Source organism: Pseudopipra pipra, chromosome 5, assembly GCF_036250125.1.
Source record: "Pseudopipra pipra isolate bDixPip1 chromosome 5, bDixPip1.hap1, whole genome shotgun sequence".
NCBI classification, from domain to species: domain Eukaryota; kingdom Metazoa; phylum Chordata; class Aves; order Passeriformes; family Pipridae; genus Pseudopipra; species Pseudopipra pipra.
The window spans coordinates 30,860,975-30,879,832 of record NC_087553.1 but is presented as its reverse complement, the minus strand read 5'-3'; the positions used below and the strand labels follow the sequence as shown (position 1 = coordinate 30,879,832).

At 38.2% G+C, this 18,858-nt stretch overlaps 1 protein-coding gene across 3 annotated transcripts in view; it reads right to left on the bottom strand.

Moving 5' to 3' along the window:
* The window catches only part of EEA1 (early endosome antigen 1), a 74,062-nt gene that overhangs the window by 36,594 nt on the left and 18,610 nt on the right, over window positions 1–18,858 (bottom strand). For 2 of the 3 annotated variants that reach the window (XM_064655461.1, XM_064655462.1), the window contains 8 exons: window positions 15,268–15,395; window positions 11,409–11,463; window positions 11,209–11,274; window positions 10,341–10,380; window positions 9,435–9,542; window positions 9,230–9,351; window positions 7,380–7,535; window positions 2,894–3,010 (listed from right to left, as the gene is read on the bottom strand). In XM_064655461.1, coding sequence (XP_064511531.1) covers window positions 2,894–3,010; window positions 7,380–7,535; window positions 9,230–9,351; window positions 9,435–9,542; window positions 10,341–10,380; window positions 11,209–11,274; window positions 11,409–11,463; window positions 15,268–15,395 — 792 coding nt within the window. Of the gene's footprint in view, window positions 1–2,893; window positions 3,011–7,379; window positions 7,536–9,229; window positions 9,352–9,434; window positions 9,543–10,340; window positions 10,381–11,135; window positions 11,275–11,408; window positions 11,464–15,267; window positions 15,396–18,858 lie in introns of those variants that run through there. The other variant, XM_064655463.1, reaches the window with a different exon arrangement.

The window sequence follows — 18,858 nt, the reverse complement described above, 5'->3', positions numbered from 1 at the left end:
AATCATACACAGACACTTCTATTTTACAATCAAGATAAAAGAATTTATTTTAAAAAAGTTAGAAAACAAGCCATCTTGCAAGAGACAACTCTATCACTCCAGCAAACTATGTAAGAAGAAATATAATTACTGCCCTATGGTCAGAAAAGAAAAACAAACAAACAAACAAACAAACAAAAACCAAACCAAAACAAACAAAAATCAAAACAAACAAAAAACCACCAAAAAACTCATCATGACTTTCTAAAGCATACAACTTAGAAAAAAATTCTGGCTCAGGAATAAAGTCTGGCTATTGAATTCTAGCCCTGAAGAAGTTTATTTTGAAATTTTCTTGAAAAATAAGACTTGTTGCAAGGCAAGCAATTTTTATATATGCATACCTAAAAATGCAGGAATAGAGCACAAAAAATCATACAGATTTCATCCATCTTTACCCTCCTGAAGACAGTGGCAAGGCTTCCACTGCTTTTAAAATATATTTCACACTCAGAACATAAAATAAAGCTGCAATTCCCTTTTTCATTAAAGAGAAATGACCAGGCAGGATTATTAACATTTGTAGTGAGTAGTGTTCCTGAAATACCAACACATCACAGAACCTTCTTCATCACAGCTGGGTAAATTAGAGCTAAGGTAAGCACACACAAGCCACCTCTCTTCCCTGAGCATCGATTTCCACAGAAAAGAAACAGGGAATGACAGTATATTACAGCACTCAACAAAGAATCCTGAGCCTTCAAAGCTCACAAGATACAAGAGAAACACCACACTGATCCCTTCTTTTATAAATGGTCCTTAGACAACTACACATAATACATGTTAGTAGTGAGAGTGGCCAGGCATCAAAGAACAAACTCCGTGACCACTGACCGGATTTCAAAATAGTTACATCAACAGGTTAGAAACTATGTAAACTGTGCATTTTTCCCTGTAAATTACACATCACAATCATTCCAAAAAGAAAAAAACCATACCAAAACCAAAAATCACCAAACCAAAAAAGCAACCATGCAATGGGTTTAGAATTACAGCAAGTCTTATACTTCAGGCATTATGCTGGTTTTACACATTAGGTCTCTTCCGGGCTACAGGCCCTTACTGGCCTCTGCAAGGCAAGCCAAGCTCCATAATTACAGTGCTTTAAAAATGAAGAAAAGGGAGTTCCTGGTGTCAGAGAACTGCTCTTATATACTTGTCACCTGTTCTTCTCAGTATAGCTCCTGAAAATATAAGAAAAAGCTTGCTTGCTTGAGGTTGTACATGAGCTTGATAAACTCTGCACCAACACAGAAATATCTTCCCACATTGCAAATGGATTATAAATGGATGTATATATCAAATATATTCTATCTATTGTACATATATTCTATCCTGAATTAATGGCTCCTCCTTCCTCCCTGACAGCTTCTTCAAGGATGCCAAACTGTTCAAAGCGGAAGCAATTTCTGTTATTGGAAGCTAATATTACCTTTTCCAATTCTAGGTACAACTCCTCCAGGGCCAAGATTCCTTAGCTAGCACATCATTCTTATGGATACCATCTTTCAAAAAACTGCATAAAGAGATAGCTGTAAACTGCTTTGAGTCACTGAATCTGAAAAGAGGAAAAGTAGCTCACTAACACTTCTCTTTCTATTCCTGAAGTGGTGTTTGTCATTAACCTGACGTAGCAGAGGACTCTCTCTTAAAGGGTGATTATCTTATGCATCAATCTGTTTCACTCCACATTGCTAATGAAATAGCAATATACCCAGGAAAGGGCTCTATACTGTATAGCAATAATTCTGCCAAAAGCTTGATTCATTGTTGCTGGTCTGTGGAAAATTACAGCATGACAATTCTCCTCAGCTCAGTTCCACCCCTGATTTAGTGAGCCAAACAAAGAGTCATCCTACTAAAGGCAGTTTCATTCACCAAATTTTAATTGCATCTTCTTATATTCTTTGCAAACATTGCTTTAATATTAGATTACATTAAATACAGTCTGTTTGTCCCTGTCCTTTCCTGTTTTCCAAGACCGAAAAGGTTGCTGGCAAATACATGTATGTAATGTGTTCATACATAATGTTACACATCCACGCAACAAAAAGCAGCATACATCTTTGTCCTTGCCTTCTTTCCTCCCTTACCTTTATTACCCCAGAATACATGACTTACAAATGCAGATACAAAATGCAGCAAGCTCAAAGAGCTCTGATAACAATTCTCAAGAAATATTTATAAGCTAAGAAGTTTCTGGAGTTTATTTTCATTTTCTACCACTTATGACTCTGATAAATGGCCAGAAAAACATGACATGAGTACGGCCTAAAAGTTAAGACACTGGAAAACCAATGAAGAGAGCTCAAAACATCTTTCAAATTATGATTTTTAGGCAAATGTATTTTAATTATATATATAAGTGTAAATATATTTATATATCTCACTTTGGTTGTCTCTCTCTCGCTTCGGGTTTTCTTAGTTTTTTTTCTCCCTCTTCTCCCTGAGGTTTGGGGGGGGGGGGGGGGGGGGGGGGGGAGGGGACTTCTGGTGGTAAGGTTTGGAGACTTGGCAGGGAGCCAGCTTCAAACCATATCAGCAGGGTACTACTTTTATCTTTTAATGTGTGAGATGGCAATACAGCTTAATGATATGTAAGCATAAACTGCAGCAATTAGAAATCTGCAATCATAACAACCCAAAGGACTTCAGTTGTAGCATATGAAGACCATTAAAATATAACATTTGCTTGCACGTTATGGTATTCTCATGTTAAGCAAAATAGAAAAGGAATTCTCAACTTCTACAACATCACAAAGCAAAGTTAGTCTTCAGCGCTTCCCAAGACAATGTGTGATGTGTTTCCATTTTAATGTGAGCTGACAAGCATAGGAAATAATAGCATTCTCACCTGGTTTTTCTGTTCTAGCTCTTTGACTGAACTTTGAAGTTTTTGCAGCTCCTGAACATAGACGGCCACCTCTTGAGGTCCTTTGGCAAGTTCAGCTCTTAACTGGTTAATGGTAGCCTGAACAAACAGAAAAATCCACATTTAAAACAAAGCTTTGCATGCATAATCCAACAAAAGCAAGATGTGTGGTAGCAAAATAAAAAGCTTCTTGTATACAAATAAACAGCTTAAGAAAAAAGCCACCTGTAAACTAATCTCAGAGTACCATCAGCTACAGAAGTAGCACTGAGCATAATTTCCCAGCTGAGACTCATTCGAATCGTGTCCCATTTCAGAAGACAAAAATCTGATCCAGTCCAATAGCAAATGCCAGGTTGAGCTCAAAACTGATGAAAATTGTAACAGATTATCCATTTATCATTATCACAGTTCTAGCTCAAGGTGAAACTTCTCCAAGTTATTGCAGTTACTAGGCCAAAATCTTGGCCGCCCTGGTAAGGGTAATGTACTGGAAAAGGCACTAGAAGCAAGTCTGACATTTGATGCAAACATGGTGTGTGACTTCTGGACAGATCAACACTGCAGGTCAGCATAATCAGAGGAACAAAACTAAGCCATTAAACAGGACTAGTACAAAACAGAATATATCAATGACTGCACAGTATTTGAATATAGTAATGGAAGAAAACAAGAAAAGCACTTTAGGGCATGGTTGCCCTAAAGCGTGCTGTGTATTAGTGCATTCATTTCAAATATACTATATAATAGTGACCTTTTTAAATAAGTTTTTCTGCCTATTGTTCTTGTAACCACAGATTTCACCACAAATACGGAATTCAAGAATGAACTAAAGCAGAACAGAAGACAACACAAACACTATTTACAACCTTCTTACAGAAAAAGGAACACCAAAGAGAACATATGAACACATTATATGACTACATATAGTTATTAATTGACTTTCTGTAATGCTGTGATTTACAAAGCTGTTTCGTAACAGAGATGTTAGTTAAAACACACCCTAGGATCTGTCTTTGTCAGATAAACATTCCAGGATGTTATCAAAAAACAGAGTATGGATATTTCATACCGAGACAATATAATTCAGAAAACGTGTAGAAGCTTATGAAGGACATCACTGCAGCCTTTCCAACTAGAATCATAATTTATATGCATAAAGATTCATTTCTCTTTCACAATTCATTAAGTCCATCCCACATTCCATTCTTAACACGGGAATACATCCTGGATAAATATTCATTCCTGATATTGTCTTGTTGATGTGTCTGTATGATTAATGAACCAATAAAACAATCAGGAATGCTTCTGTTTAACAATGTCCTGAAATTATCTTGATACAACAGAAACCTGTGACAAGAATAAAATGCTTTCCAAAGAAATTTATCTTAAATTTAAGTGTCTGCATTAGAAAGCAGAAAAGATAAAATGGCTTATGAAAGATGGAAATAAGCAGTCACAAAAGCTGTTAGTAGACACACTTCAACTTTATTTTAAAATATTCAGGTGTTTCTAATGTCTTTGCTTAGGGGAGGGGGGGACTGGAAACCAACAAGAAGAAATCAGTGCCTGCCCCTCCTCTTCCCCTCACAAGGAAGTTGTAGACTGCAATGAGGTCTCCCCTCACTCTCCTCTTCTCCAGGCTGAATAGACCAAGTGGCCTCAGCCGCTCCTCATACAGCTTCCCCTCAAGGCCCTTCACCATCTTCACTGACCTCCTTTGGACACTCTCTAAGAGCTTAATATCTTTCTTACATTGCAATGCCCAAAACTCCACACAATATTCAAGGTGAGGCCACACCAGTGCAGAGCAGAACGGGACAATCCCCTCCCTTAACCAGCTGGCGATGCTTTGCCTGATACCCCCCAGGACACGGCTGGCCCTCCTGGCTGCCAGGGCACTGCTGACTCAGATTCAACTTTCTGTTGACCAGGACCCCCAGGTCCCTTTCCATGGCACTACTTTCCAGCATCTCATTCCCCAGTCTGTATGTACATCCAGGGTTGCCCCATCCCAGGTGTAGAATCCAGCGCTTCCCCTTGTTGAATTTCATACGGTGATTGCCCAGTCCTCTAATTTGTCGAGGTCTCTCTGCAGGGCCTCCCTGCCTTTGAGGGAGTCAATAGCTCCTTCCAGTTTTGTATTGTCTCCAAACCTGCGTAGTATCCATTGCAGTCTGGCATCCATGTCATTTATGAAGGTGATGAAGAGCTCTGGGAACAAGATGGAGCCCTGTGGAACCTCACTAGTGACAGGTCACCAGTCTGATGTCACTCCCATTCACTATTACCCTCTGTGCTCAACCCATGAGACAATTGCTCCCCCACATGATGTGTTCACCCAGCTGTGTGAGGGACATTTTAAGAAGAGTAGAAAAGTTTTCACTACTATGACTTTGAGTCATTTTTATTTTCTTAAAAAGTCTAACCTGTCACTTCACATCAACATTTATTTTGAACATCTTAGGCTATTGTCACCATATGCTGAAATTAAGCAGACAATAACACTTCTGAGAAGAACCAGACTGCCACTGCTTACCATGTTATGTCACACAGCAACTTGGTCTTCTCTGGTTCACCCTACATTCTGATGATACTACACAGCTATGTGATACTATCATAACTGCTGCAATGTAGTTTGTAAGCCTTCCATACATCTAAGACTTCTTATACGATACATCATAATAGCTAGGGGCATCACACAGCCTTCTCCCCCATCTGCTGTTACACTTCCAGGGGACTGAAAAAGCCTTTTTGTCTTTTTTCGTGTTAAAGGCTGCACTTGATAGCTACATTTTAAAATGGCTGTTTATGTCAAAACTTAAATATACCTAATTTGGGGGAACAGGAGTAATTCATTCTTCTGTGAAAATGTTTTTAAGATGAAAGGTTTTTGTTATGCCCATGTCACTGTCATTTTGTCTTCACATGAAAACTAAATATCCAAAACTACAAAAAAACTAAAAAGACAGTATTCTGAAATGAAACTTGAATTCTGCAGCATAGTCGTGGGATCTCACAGTTAAAACCAAATTACAGTTATGCAGCAACTTACATGACCACATACTACATTATATTCATAATGCCAACTTGATATTCCTTTTTCACATCCGATGAAGCGCTTGGCATACATAATTTTATCTTGAAAACAATGGTAGATTCATGTTTAGTACAATACTGTACATATTGTATATACTGTATTGTACATACTGTGCAAACTGTATAATTCCTGTAGCTAAACATACCTGTTGGAGGGAGAGACAGAAAGAGTGTGGAATAATACCCAGCAATATTTCTCTAAAGCTCTACAGTGCAAATGAAGAAATAGAAACTTAAAACTTCAGTTCTGAAATCTAGGGCACATGAAAGCCCAGAATAAAGTACGTCAGAAATTCTTCATATCCACAAATCTCAACAGGACAGAGAATACTAGGAGTCCTAGAGAAACCCTAGGCATTCCCGCATGTAAGCTGGAGAATTTTGCAAGGACCCCATTTTAAAAGGGACCACAGCTCTGCACTGACAAGTTTTGCTGGCATTGCTGCATTGGTAGGGGACAACAGAAGAGCTAGGGGGCAAAATTAAAAAGTCTCAAACACAGCTGACAGTCTTCTGTGAAGATTTTAACACTGTCAAGTCATCCACCAGTAAAACTGTATCAACCAACCCACCAGTGAGGTGCAACAACACCTAGCAAGAGAGGTATGGATTTAGCAACTCCTAAACAGAATAAATTATAGGTTAGATAAAAGCCTTTTTTGTGATACTATATGTTTATTAGGATTTCTTGACATTACGTCTGTCAGAGAGGCGGGTGGAGGTATATGTGCACACAACAAATTTTTCCCTTACACACAAAAATATTCCTCCATTAATTAATAGGTGTAAAAAGGCCTCCCCTCTGAAAGGAAAAACAAGGAAAAAAGAATGAAAATCAGTTTACAATATCCATTGAGATGTTTAAATCTTGTGTAAGTTCAAGAATTACATACGTCCTATAAGCATATTGAAATTATCATCCATCTTGTGTTAATCTTTTTTTAATGTATTTTAACAGCCTCGCATCCATTTGCAGGCACATCAACTCAAACATTAACCAAACCCACCATTTTCAGTAACAACTGCTTTTATCCGCATGTAGCTCAGTAAGAGAAACAAGCCTTTGAATCACACAGGTATTGCTCTCTATTTCTCTCTCCCTGTAGAAAGAACACAGTTCCACTGGGTTTTTTCCACTGCTGTTGGGATCTCGTAATAACATTTTATGCCAAAAAAAGGTTTTGCAATAAAAAGCATGAGGGCTTTTGGAGATTAAATATTGACAGAATTATGCAATTTACTGTCTATTTGATAAATGAGAAGATTCAATTAAGAAAAAGAGTTTTTCGTAATGATTAAGCAATATATTCCATTTTCATATGATAATCATGACAAAGCTAGAACACACATCTTTAGGTATGGTTATTACCTCAGAGTTAGCCTGCTCTGCCTGCAAGTGCTTGCACTCATCTTTCAGTTTTTCAGATTCTCTTTCACGTTCCAGAGTCATTCTATCCATCAGCGTCTGAACTTGTACCAGCTCCTTTTTCAGAACTGCCACATCTTCCACACCAGGCCTTTGTAGCTGAAAAGTTGAATAGCAGTGAGCAACATAATGTTGGCAGACATGCTTCCAGTGTCAATGTAATTTCTAAAAATCTATCAAATCATCAATTTACAGACAAGATGACATACACAGTATTACAGCTAGGCTGAGGAAAAAAAAAAAGAAAAAAAGGAGATAAGAAAACCCCCCCAGAACAAAACCACAGAGAAGTACTTATCACTCCCAAAGGAAACAGGACTTAAGAGCTGGTTTTCCGTTTTCGCCTGCTAAACTTTGAACTTTTTGGTTGATTTCAACCAAATCTGACAAATAGAAAAATGTCCCAAAGATTAAATTTCTGTAATTTTTATGTATGTAGATGGTTAGATACAGGATACTGCCTCATCTTTCAGAACTGTTTCAGAAAATCACAAGAACAGAAAACAAAAGGGCAGCCGAAGGAAATGTCTTGAAGATACCATCAGATATGCCTCATACCAAACCCACGGGTAAAATCTGTTGGTAATGGCATCTAAAGCACCATAACATCTCTCAACATGAAGCGCTATGGAGGGAAAGGAGACAGAAGGCAACTATGAGCACTGAAGAAAGCAGAGAAAAGGAGTGCTGGCATCTCTAGAAGAGAAAAGGTACAGGAAAAGGATAAGAATGCAGAAGGAAAAGGGAAGACAAGAAACAACTGAACAGAGAGGAATGGATAGGTCCAGCATCTGGGAATGGCCAAGAAGCCCTTCAGGGCACTCAGCTACAGGAAAGAAGGGGATAAACAAGTCCTACTGTCCTCCAGAGTTTAAGCAGTAGCTTAGTGGTGAAACTAGGAACTTCCTTTCACTACTTGTTTAGAAGTGGTCCAACTTGCTGAGTCACTGTGATTGCTCCCTGGAGCCATGGCTGTATATAAAAGTCAACAGGAGCCAAAATCCTACAATACACACACATCGGTACTATCAGCCAAGTACAAGAGGGACAAGATTAACATAGGCATGATGATGACAGCTGCCAGTCTTTCAGCCACCATGTCACAAAACACCTCTCTGAGCACTTCTTACAAATGCAGCTGTCCAAGGACAGCCAAAGCATAACCTCATGGAAAAAGGGTGATCTAAAGATTTGGAAGTCAGCAATAGCGTGCTCCAAGTACAGGTCTGCACAGCACACCTATATGTGAAATACCCTGCAAAAATGCTAAACAGTAGAGCATCACGGTCTTAAGCTGTGCCAGGGGAGGTTTAGGTTGGATATTAGGAAGAAATATTGTACAGAGAGAGTAATCAGACACTGGAATGGGCTGCCCAGGTAGGTGGTGGATTCACCATCCCTGGAGGTTTTTAAGATGAGACTGGGTGTGGTACTTAGTGTCATGGTCTAGTAACCACAGTGGTGTTGGATCAAGGGTTGGACTTGATGATCTCAGAGGTCTTTTCCAACCCATTTGATTCTATGATTCTATGATTGGACAAGCAGACTATAATATAATGAAGGGTAAATTCTAAAATATGACAGAAAAAACATATAGTTTCTCACTAGAAAAACACTGAAAATGTAGATCAGTGAAAGAGATCAGAAACAATGGTGTTTCAAACTTTTTCAGACCACAAGCAGACATATCCTAGTACAACAGAGTTTGACTGCTTTAAAACTGTGTTTACAAGCATTTAAGTACACCCCTCCCTTGACTTGAAAATAAAAAAACATTAATATGATGTGAATACCAGCTCTGTCTTTAAGTCTTCCACTGTACTTCTCTCTTTCTGAAGTTCTTGTCTCAGGTTTGTCACTTTCTGTTCTGCACCTTCCCGAAGGCTGATTTCTTCATCATACTTTGATTTAAGATCTAGTAAGAAGGAAGTTGAATAAATCCCTTGCACAAGTTGCACAAGTAAAATACAGAATCAGATCTCATATTAATGTACTTACCCACAATTTCAGTGGCCAGTTGTGCCGCCTTTTGCTCAAATAAGTCTTTCATTTGCTTAATGTTAAAATTTTCTACTTGGATCTCTTCTAGTTGCCGTTCTAATGATTCTATTTCCATAAAAAGAACAGTATTATTTTCTAGAAGAGCTAGGACAATACAGTTCCTCATGCCCAGGACTAACCACAACAGGTAAATACGTAATCCAAAATCCCTTAACGTCCAATCAATTTAGCAAAGTGAACAACTTTACTGAAGTTAAATATCTACAAGCATGATGCTGGAACCTGTCACTAGCTGAGTGCTCTGCAGGATTAAGTACATATTGGTTTTCACTGGTCACAAACAGCCCTTCAGATCACTGCAACATGCTGCTGAATTCCAAGCCCTGAATTGTGATTAAAAGTTTTAATCAATATCGGTCAAATAGTTTATGTACACATAGGGAAAACGTTATTCTATGAGTGCCCCGTGGAGAAAAAAGTAGAGCAAAAATTAGTGGTCTGCAAAATAAAAACAAATTTAATTGTTTTCTTTGATAGCAATGAGTAAGAAAAACACTAAATAAAACCACTCCTGACAAATGCTATGGTTTAAATATCTGATTGCTTGAATACATAGTGATTAAAAAGCTGTTCAAAATGACTCATGAGTACTGCTGTCAGAGTCAGGAGAACTCTTGCCTTGCTTTTAGAAATTTCGAACCCTGAGCCTCTGGAACATTTCCCCAGACTACTGCTTAAGATTGATAGCTCTTGATAGCTCTTACAATGAACTTTTTTTTTGCTGGTAATTGTACCATTACAGCTTTCTAGCTCTTTAATGTACCAAAAGTGCTATTATACCTAAGCTACACCAAAAGAAATTCCAAAACAGTGCAGAAGTTAATATAATAAAATGTTAGCCACCTGTAGATGTAGCTGTTGTCAATCCATCAGACTTAGAATCCTTAAGAAAACAGAATAAATGCACCATTAGACAGTAAGAATAAAAACTACTACTTCCAAAGTTCATCCAGTTTTTGGAAAAGACAGGGAAAGCACTTCTGTGCTCAAATACTGCACAGTATAAAAATACCTGATTTTAAACAGTTATATCTAGAAGACTGGAAAAGACTTTTCATTTCATATATCACTACACTATTAAGGTTTCCACTTGCAAAATTCCAGTAACAATCCCCTCCCCCTCCCTTTCCTCATTATAGAAATCTGCCCTAAAAACAGAGGTTACAGATATCTTTAAGTACATTCTGAGAAGGCCTGTCAGAAAGCAATTTCTGAGGTTTGTAACTATCCAGTATCTAAATAGCTCATAGTAATAAAAGAAGCAAGAGCTTCCTTTAGGGCACAACAGACCACAATTTGTCTTGCCTTGTTTATTGAGCTCATCTGGATACCTATAAAATCCCACTGCTGTTTTCCTAAAGTTCTTACAAGAAAGACTTCACTGCCCTTTCTCATAAATGACGAAACACCACATTCAATTTATTTTATTTAATAATCTAAGTTCTCAATAAGCCTATTGAGAACTTAGGAGAAGTCTGAACTGAATTTGTAGTGAGTAACATGGAGGAATCATTACCTATTCTGACTTTGTTCTTCACATTTATAAATACAGTTACATTGTGGAGAGATAACTAGCTTTGTTTTACCAAGAACATGTCAATATTTAAATTACAGAACTAACTAAATCAGGCCACGTGCCTTACAAAAATGGTATTAATCTTCAATGTCAATGCTGATGATAAACCTGCTTCAAGTATTTTAAAGCAATTACTTGCTGCCGCTGCCCCTGCAATTTCTCTAGTTCTTTCTTCAGCTCTTCTGAATACCACCTCTCCTCCTGGGGGGGAATATAACAACAAAAAACAAAAAAAGAAGATGGGAAGAGAGAACTATAAATTTGGTTGCTTAGGACAGTGGAACACTTTGCAATTTGAAACAAAGAACCAAGTGCAAGTAAAATACATTTCCAACCTTCAGCGAAGCTTGCAAGTCTTGGACTTCTTGTCGGAGCAGTGATACTTCATCTCTGAATAAATATATCCACAGAGTGGAGAAAATGAATACAAAGTGGTTATATTTTGTCAATTACATACAGGTTATAATGTGTGTTAAGTAACTGGACTGATAGCCATGTACCACCTAAATATAACTTACACAATTATGAATAGGTATTTTTAGATTTTTTTGAAAGTTGGAACAAACTAGATTAATATCACTTTGCATATCACTTGAAAAATGCTAAACATATTAACTGGATAAAGATACAAAAAAGGTCTCACGAAAAGAGAATGTAAATGTAAATCAGTGCATCAGTTCAGCCACATGAGTTCAGAGTAACAAAGCTGTGCATTGGAACATTTAACTGTTTTGCATGCCTCTTTACAAAAAGGACAGATTTATTCTCCTTTACTTCCCATATCATGTAAAGAAATATTGGTAAGTGACAACGTGTTATCTTACCCCTTCTAAAATATGCAGTTATGTAATTTTTCATCCACATGGCAATTTGGTATGCCCAGCAGACACATTTATTTAATGGTCTGAATATTTAAAGCCCAAGAAATTTAAATTCTCAAATTTCATACTCAAGCCTCCAGCCAAGATCCATGGCTCCAACTGTTACTAATTGATTCACACAGTACCCTTCAAAATCACAAGTCTCCTTACAGAATTGCAAAACGATACATACAAGGATAATGTTGTATTACTGAGATACAGCCACTCCAAATCCAGAATACAAGTGCCATTAATATAATGGAAAAATACTCTTTCTTATTTTTTGCACAGTGGCAACACACAGAATATGTTGGTGCCAGTGCCAACAAATTCTCTCAGTTTTATATCACACAATTTTATTGCTGCTGTGTTGCATTACCCCTCCTCCACAGATGTTCTTTTAAGTTATCTCATACTTAGGAGGAAAAAAACACCAAAAGCAAGCTATTTCTTAGCTAAACTGGTAACAAATAGATTCAATCCACATTAGCCTATTAACAGCAAGTCAGGATCATCAAATAGCAAGTGAAATGCATGCACTTGAACCAGTAGAGTAAGAACTCCAAGGCAGACCAATTTTAACCACAAAACAAACACAGGATATTGGGAGAATTATTTTTTCCAGAAGAAAATTTTGTTATGTACACATTATTCTGCCAGTGTGATACATTCACTAGAGGTTTACAAATACAACTTTACTGAGGCAGGTGTAGCTGTAATCCAAAACCCATACACTGGTTGTGGGTGGAGAAGAGGGAGCAGCTTTCTCACCGGTACGAGTAAGTGAATCAGATAATATTCACATCTAAGATTATAAATAGCGTCTCAGGCAGGTGAAACAGTTAACTATATTGAAATCAGGCTGAATATATACCAGAACTGCAATACAAAAGCATTTAAGATGTTCTGGTCTTTGTAGTAGATTAAAGGGTTTGAGTCGTATAAAACTAGTTTGTAGTAGAGGGGAAGTAGGAGGGGAGGAGAAGGGAAAGAAAGAGTTTGTAATATGAGGACCCTTACAGAAGTTGCCTTGATATCCCCCACAAGATTTTGCTTGACAGTTTTAAGATGAAACCTAAATTCAGTTTAACTGACCACTGGAAAATAAATGGGTGATAATTAGTGTCAGGGATCACTATAGATACTGTAACTTTGCTTTTCTTCCCGTCATCCAAATCCTCACCAAACCTTCTTTTCTGCTAGGGGTGTTACAATCCCTTCCTCCTCTCAGCACATCTGAGCCTTCCATCCAGCAAATCCTTACTACCTTTTCCTTATGCTCCACTCTGCTCCCCACTAGTGCCTCTGTCCTAGGATTGAGTACTGATGGCCTTGCTGAATTGCACTGGGGGGAGTTACATGATTTACTTTCGGCACTTAATCATGGTAGTTTATTGGGGAGTGGGAGGAAGAGGACACTATGTAATTCATACTAACTTACTTTCCCTATTGACTAAATAGGGAATTTCAGTCCCAGTCTTGGTCCTACTAATTACACATAAGCTTCACTCATTGAGAGCTAATGGAGTGGCTCCCTGCTGCAGGTTGCAATATTTAATATGGACTTCCAAGTCTTGGAAAAACATGTTTATGTTGAATGAGAGTTTTCTCAAGAAAGCATGCAACTGAGAAGCAATAAAGAATGCCACACTAATAGGAAAATATAGCTCATGTGTTACACAATGGCTCTCACCAGATTCCCTTCACTCTATTAAAACTCCCTGACCTTGTCCACTTTTCCAATTATGTGAGAGTAAACAAAACCACTTGTCCTTAAACTGTCAAGAGCCAGGAAAAAAAAAATATAAATTTCACCAGCCAACATCTGGTTGACATTGGAAACTTGCAAGCATAAAAACAAAAAGTTCATATTTCATAAACTATATAAACAATATAGTTATGACCAATAATTCCCCCATGTGAATGCTATTATCCTACTAAACTATCACCTCAGGTCTAAGTTGTATTACCCCAAAAAGGCTGAAACTGGACAAAGAAGAAATATTCATTCTTGAATAAATGTGCACATCAGAAACCCAGTATGACTCCACTAGTACCCCACCACTTAATCCTATATAAAGGCCTAATTCTGATTTCTTTTGTTGCAGCAGCTGACAGAGAAGGCAGCTACCCACAAGGAAGGAGCCATCCACGCATGAAGACAAGACTTCTGCTCATGCTGGCTCCTACTGGCTTGCCAGCTCTGCACAATACTGGGGAGATATGGATCTGCATCTGGATAAACAACTGAAATATTTCACCTTCCACACTCTATTATCACCAAAGAAACACCCTCTCTTGAGTTAGTTACATAAATATAGGTATTTCTTACAATGTAATTATCATTTTGAGTCACATTTCTGCTAGTGACGAAATATTTGAACTGTCTACTTCCCAGCATCAGCAGAAGCCACAGGGTTGTGTGATGTGTACCTCTGTCCTGCCCACTCTGACCTCCTATGTAAAAACTGAGAAAGAGTCTGGGGGAGTGTCACAAAACAGCACCATGGACTGTTATTTACAACAGTGCAAAACAAGCAGTGAACAGAAAAAGAACTAGCAGGAAGCAAAAGGAAACTTACGTAAATTTTACCCCCAAGAGAAACCTTCCCAAACCAACACAGGTAGACTACTTAGTAAAACATTTCCAGAGAAGGTTTCACGTTATCAGTTCCTGCTACATACCACTGCTCTCAAAAATAAAACCACCTGATACGCTTCCTAAGGATATATTTAACAATACAGTTTTGACCAAACAATTAAATAAAATAAATTAGAGAAGATTTCTAAAGAACAGCATGGAGTTTCTGAAACATAGAAGGCAGATTAGAGGCACAGACAGAAACTTCTCAGATTTGCAAATAACTAGGTAATAAGGGAAACTATTTAGGCAAATACTGATGTTGTAATTACCCAGTAAGTACCCTACCTACCCAGGGACAAAATCGAGTTTCTTCTCTATCTTTAGGGTTGTCCTCCCTCACCCTCAAATGATGATATTTCAGCTCTATGTCAGAAGTTAGAAGGAACCTTTAGTTTTTCTGCCACACTTGTAAAAATCATTCTGGTCTGTAATATTGCATTGTCAGCTGCATCAGAAACAGGTGACCTAATTAATATCATGAACATGTCTATCTGATTTTCATTTATTTTCAGATCCATATCAGACAATGTAAGTTTCGAGCTGCTTTTTAATTCTAGTTGGAAAAATAGGGCATGAACATTTAAATAGTTGACTACATAAGTAAGTGTTCAAATAAATACAGCCTTCAGTGTAATTAGAAGCAGCTCAACACTGATACAAAAGCACATGCACAAGTGAGTACTGTTTCACCTTTCCGGTGACAGATGACTTTCCCCTCCATGAGTTGAATCAATGCCAGAATTATGAACTGCTTCATAGTGTTTGAACAGCTCCTCAGCTGATCCATGAGACTTCATACAAAGAGGACAAATAAAGCCCTATTATAAAAAGGAAAAGAAAAACAAACAAACAAAAAAAAAAGATGTGAGATGCAATTTTTTTTTCCATCTTACTTTTACACAGAACTGTAAATTTTGTTTGTGCATCTAAAAAGTAGCAAATGCAATTTTTAAGATTCATACTAATTCTTTCACGCTCTGATAACAGTTTTGGCAATTAAAAAGTTAGAAAATGGTTACAAAAGTCATATCTCATTATTCAGTGAGGTTTTTTTCCCCAACAGCATTACATACTAACAATAAAACTTTCTTTAGAAGTCATTTCAGAAGGACTACTCTGCAATTTCTTCTCCCCCAACAAAACAGTTCTCCATACAACTTTTCATAAAATCACGTTCTTCTTCCAAAGAGAAGGTAGCATTTGAAGTTTGGTCTTTAAAAGGGAGATATAAAAACCCACTCTAAAGCACTGTTATTCATACACATATTGCCACCATATTGAAACTACTGATTTTAATATGGGCCAGAAGACAGAACCACATTTTACCTTGCATGGAATTAATTAGTAAATCCAATTCAGATAAATATCACCTCAAGAAAATCAGATTTCTACAACCTTAAGAATCAGAAATCATCCATTTTCTTTCCAGTATATATCCTGCAAGCTTACCAGACTGGAAATTTAGCAGATTGATGCCCTTGTTCTATCCATTAGCCCACAGACAAATGAAAAGAGTAAGTGTTATGTACCTCTTTATGTATTTCTAAACATTTTTGGAGCATCCAAGCTGCCACTTATCAGAAGTACCATTCACCTCATTTTTTACAACTTATTACATCTGGTGTTGACTGCTGGACTTTGTCCTGGTTCCTTGCTCATTTGGTTATCAGGCCAACTCCGACCCAAATTCCCATTTACACTTCAGCCCATACACAACATGGTAGCAACACTAAGACCTTTCAGAGTGAGAGTAAAAAATTGAGTCTCACATTAAAGGCTTCCTGTAATTCCAAGCTGTGCAAAGAGAACCTCATGTAAGTGAGGTCGCTGTTTCTTCAATGTTTTTTAAGCCCCTCTGTTTCTTTAATTCACTTCAGATACGCATTCCTACATTTATGTGTTATCCTTAAGTCCATTATGCCACTACAAATGGTAGCACACTCCAACGCTAAACTAAGGCTCTCCATTATCCAAAACAAGAGTGGGATTATCACACTTCACTTAATCTAGGCTCCCATACGATTTATGAAGGACACACGAAGAGTTCTGACACTCCTTTTCTGCTCTTAACTTAGCATTTGGATGTTAATAGACAAGACACAAAACTTTAAATATTAGCACAAAGTGAACATACTGAATGTGTATGTTGACAACCACAATAGCACTCATTTTTTAACTTGACATTCATAGTGTTTTGTTTCACTAGTCACCAAGAATTCAACAACCAAACTTACATGGATTTAACCTGGGAAAACTATCATGTTCAGCCAGTCAAACATGACTGGAGCTCTGAACAGGGCCTTTATAACTTCTATTATTTATTTAGTGTTTCAGAAATTAATTACTAAATACAGTTGCTTATCAAGTTCACCACATATCATATTGAAGACTGATAGACCAAACAAAACAAATACGCCTTCCTAAGCAGATGACAGGCATTTAGCCTTAACAACCATTTTGCAGAGTTGATCAGCACAGTTTCACTGCAGATTAAACCAAGTTAACTCAGATATAGATACACATGCCAAAATGGCTACAGAAAACTTGTTTAGCTACGAGGCACCCGGTAATGTTTATCTGATAGTATTAGCATACGATGCCAGTGACAGTCACTCTGAGTGAAAGAACCAGAGCAGTTTCCTGGCATACAGCAATGGCAAGGAATGATAGGAGGGGTCACAAAATAAGGACATGGGTTTTTTTCCTAGTATGTCAGTCAGAAAGCAATCAGTCTCATAAAATGACAGTGCAAGAGCATCCTTTTGGGATGAAATGCTACCAAGCAGTTCTCAGAATTGTGTTTAGTTTCCCAGTGATGCGAAGGTCTGCTGCTCACAGAGAAAAGCAAATATTCCTCATAGCATCAGTAAGTGCATCCAGAAAGAATGAATGCAGAAAATCACTCTGGCCCCTCTTTCCTTTTGCCCTTCATTGCTTTTCATTTAAACCGCAAAATCTGTTTCTCTGCTTGGATTTTTTTTTTGTGGTTTTATTGTGGTTGGGGTTTATTCTGTGGAAAGAGGAGGCCTGGAGAAGAGGAAAGAATAGATTACATGTGCAATTAGCCCATGGGGACAGCAATCATTCATCTCACTTATTAGGCAAAGCCAGCCAAGATTTTTCAGGCAAGCAGGCAGATCTGAAGGCAAGGTCCACAAGGACAAGGGGCCAGAGGCAAAGCAGAACTCTGGGAACGTGTGTAGTTGGGAGCTTGCAGGGTGGATGGGAGCTCTTGGGAGGCAGGTATTGCTCTCATCAGCAGAGCAGGGAAGAATGAACAAAACCTCCTCCTCTTGATGCTAGAAACTGCCTTCCTCTCACACAGGCAGGGATAAAGAGTGCATCAGCCACCAGTCCCTGCCTCTCCAGCAGCACAGCCATGATCACGGCTGGCCTCAGCTGTTGCAGTCAGCACTGGGTTAAAGCTCTCACATGCAGCCTTAATCTAACGCTGCTCTTTATAGAGGTCTAACATACAAGCTTTAACAGAGTAAGGTGTCACCCTTCTGCAACAGGGCATCCTCGCCACAGAAAATGTCATCCTTTCTGTACAGAGGTGGAGTGGGCAGGAACACAAGTTCCTACAGCTCAAGGCACCACTGTTCACACATCAGAGCCCTAAACTGCACGAACGCAGAACTCAGCTGCATCGCATAGGCCGATAATAATCAATGTCAACTCTGATGTTAGCAGCAATAATTCAGTTCTCTTTAGAGTAAGAAAATCAGAATCATCAGGATCTTCCTAGGCACCAGGCAGTAACACGCAGAAGTGTAAAGATTTCTTGGGCCTGCAACTATCAGTGCCAGGTGACAATCTTGTTTGGAAAATTGGATTAGTGGGTCACTTATTTTCTCTCTTAAAAAAAAATTAAATACAGCCATAAAAGTATCTCTCAGTATCATCTTGAGATGAACTTTGCAAACATGTGCAAAAGCATATTTTACTATTCTAAAGACAAGTGTGTGAGAAGGAAGAGGGGAAGAAACCTGACAGTCTGAGATGCTTAAATTTTGTGAACATTTCTGTCAGTTTGCAGCAATTTATATCATGTGCAATATATTCCTACTTTGGGACCATGCCTGTCCTGGATAAAGAGGAGATTTTGTACCTACAACCATGAGATGTAATACTGGTCATCACAGCCTGGGGGGAAGGAGCTGAGGCATCCTTTCCAATAAGACTGCACGTGGATCCCTTACAGACTCCTTTACAGAAGAAGCAAGTATGAGAGCAATGTATCTTGTATTTTGGTAGGTTTCCTTTTAACATGCACTTAGG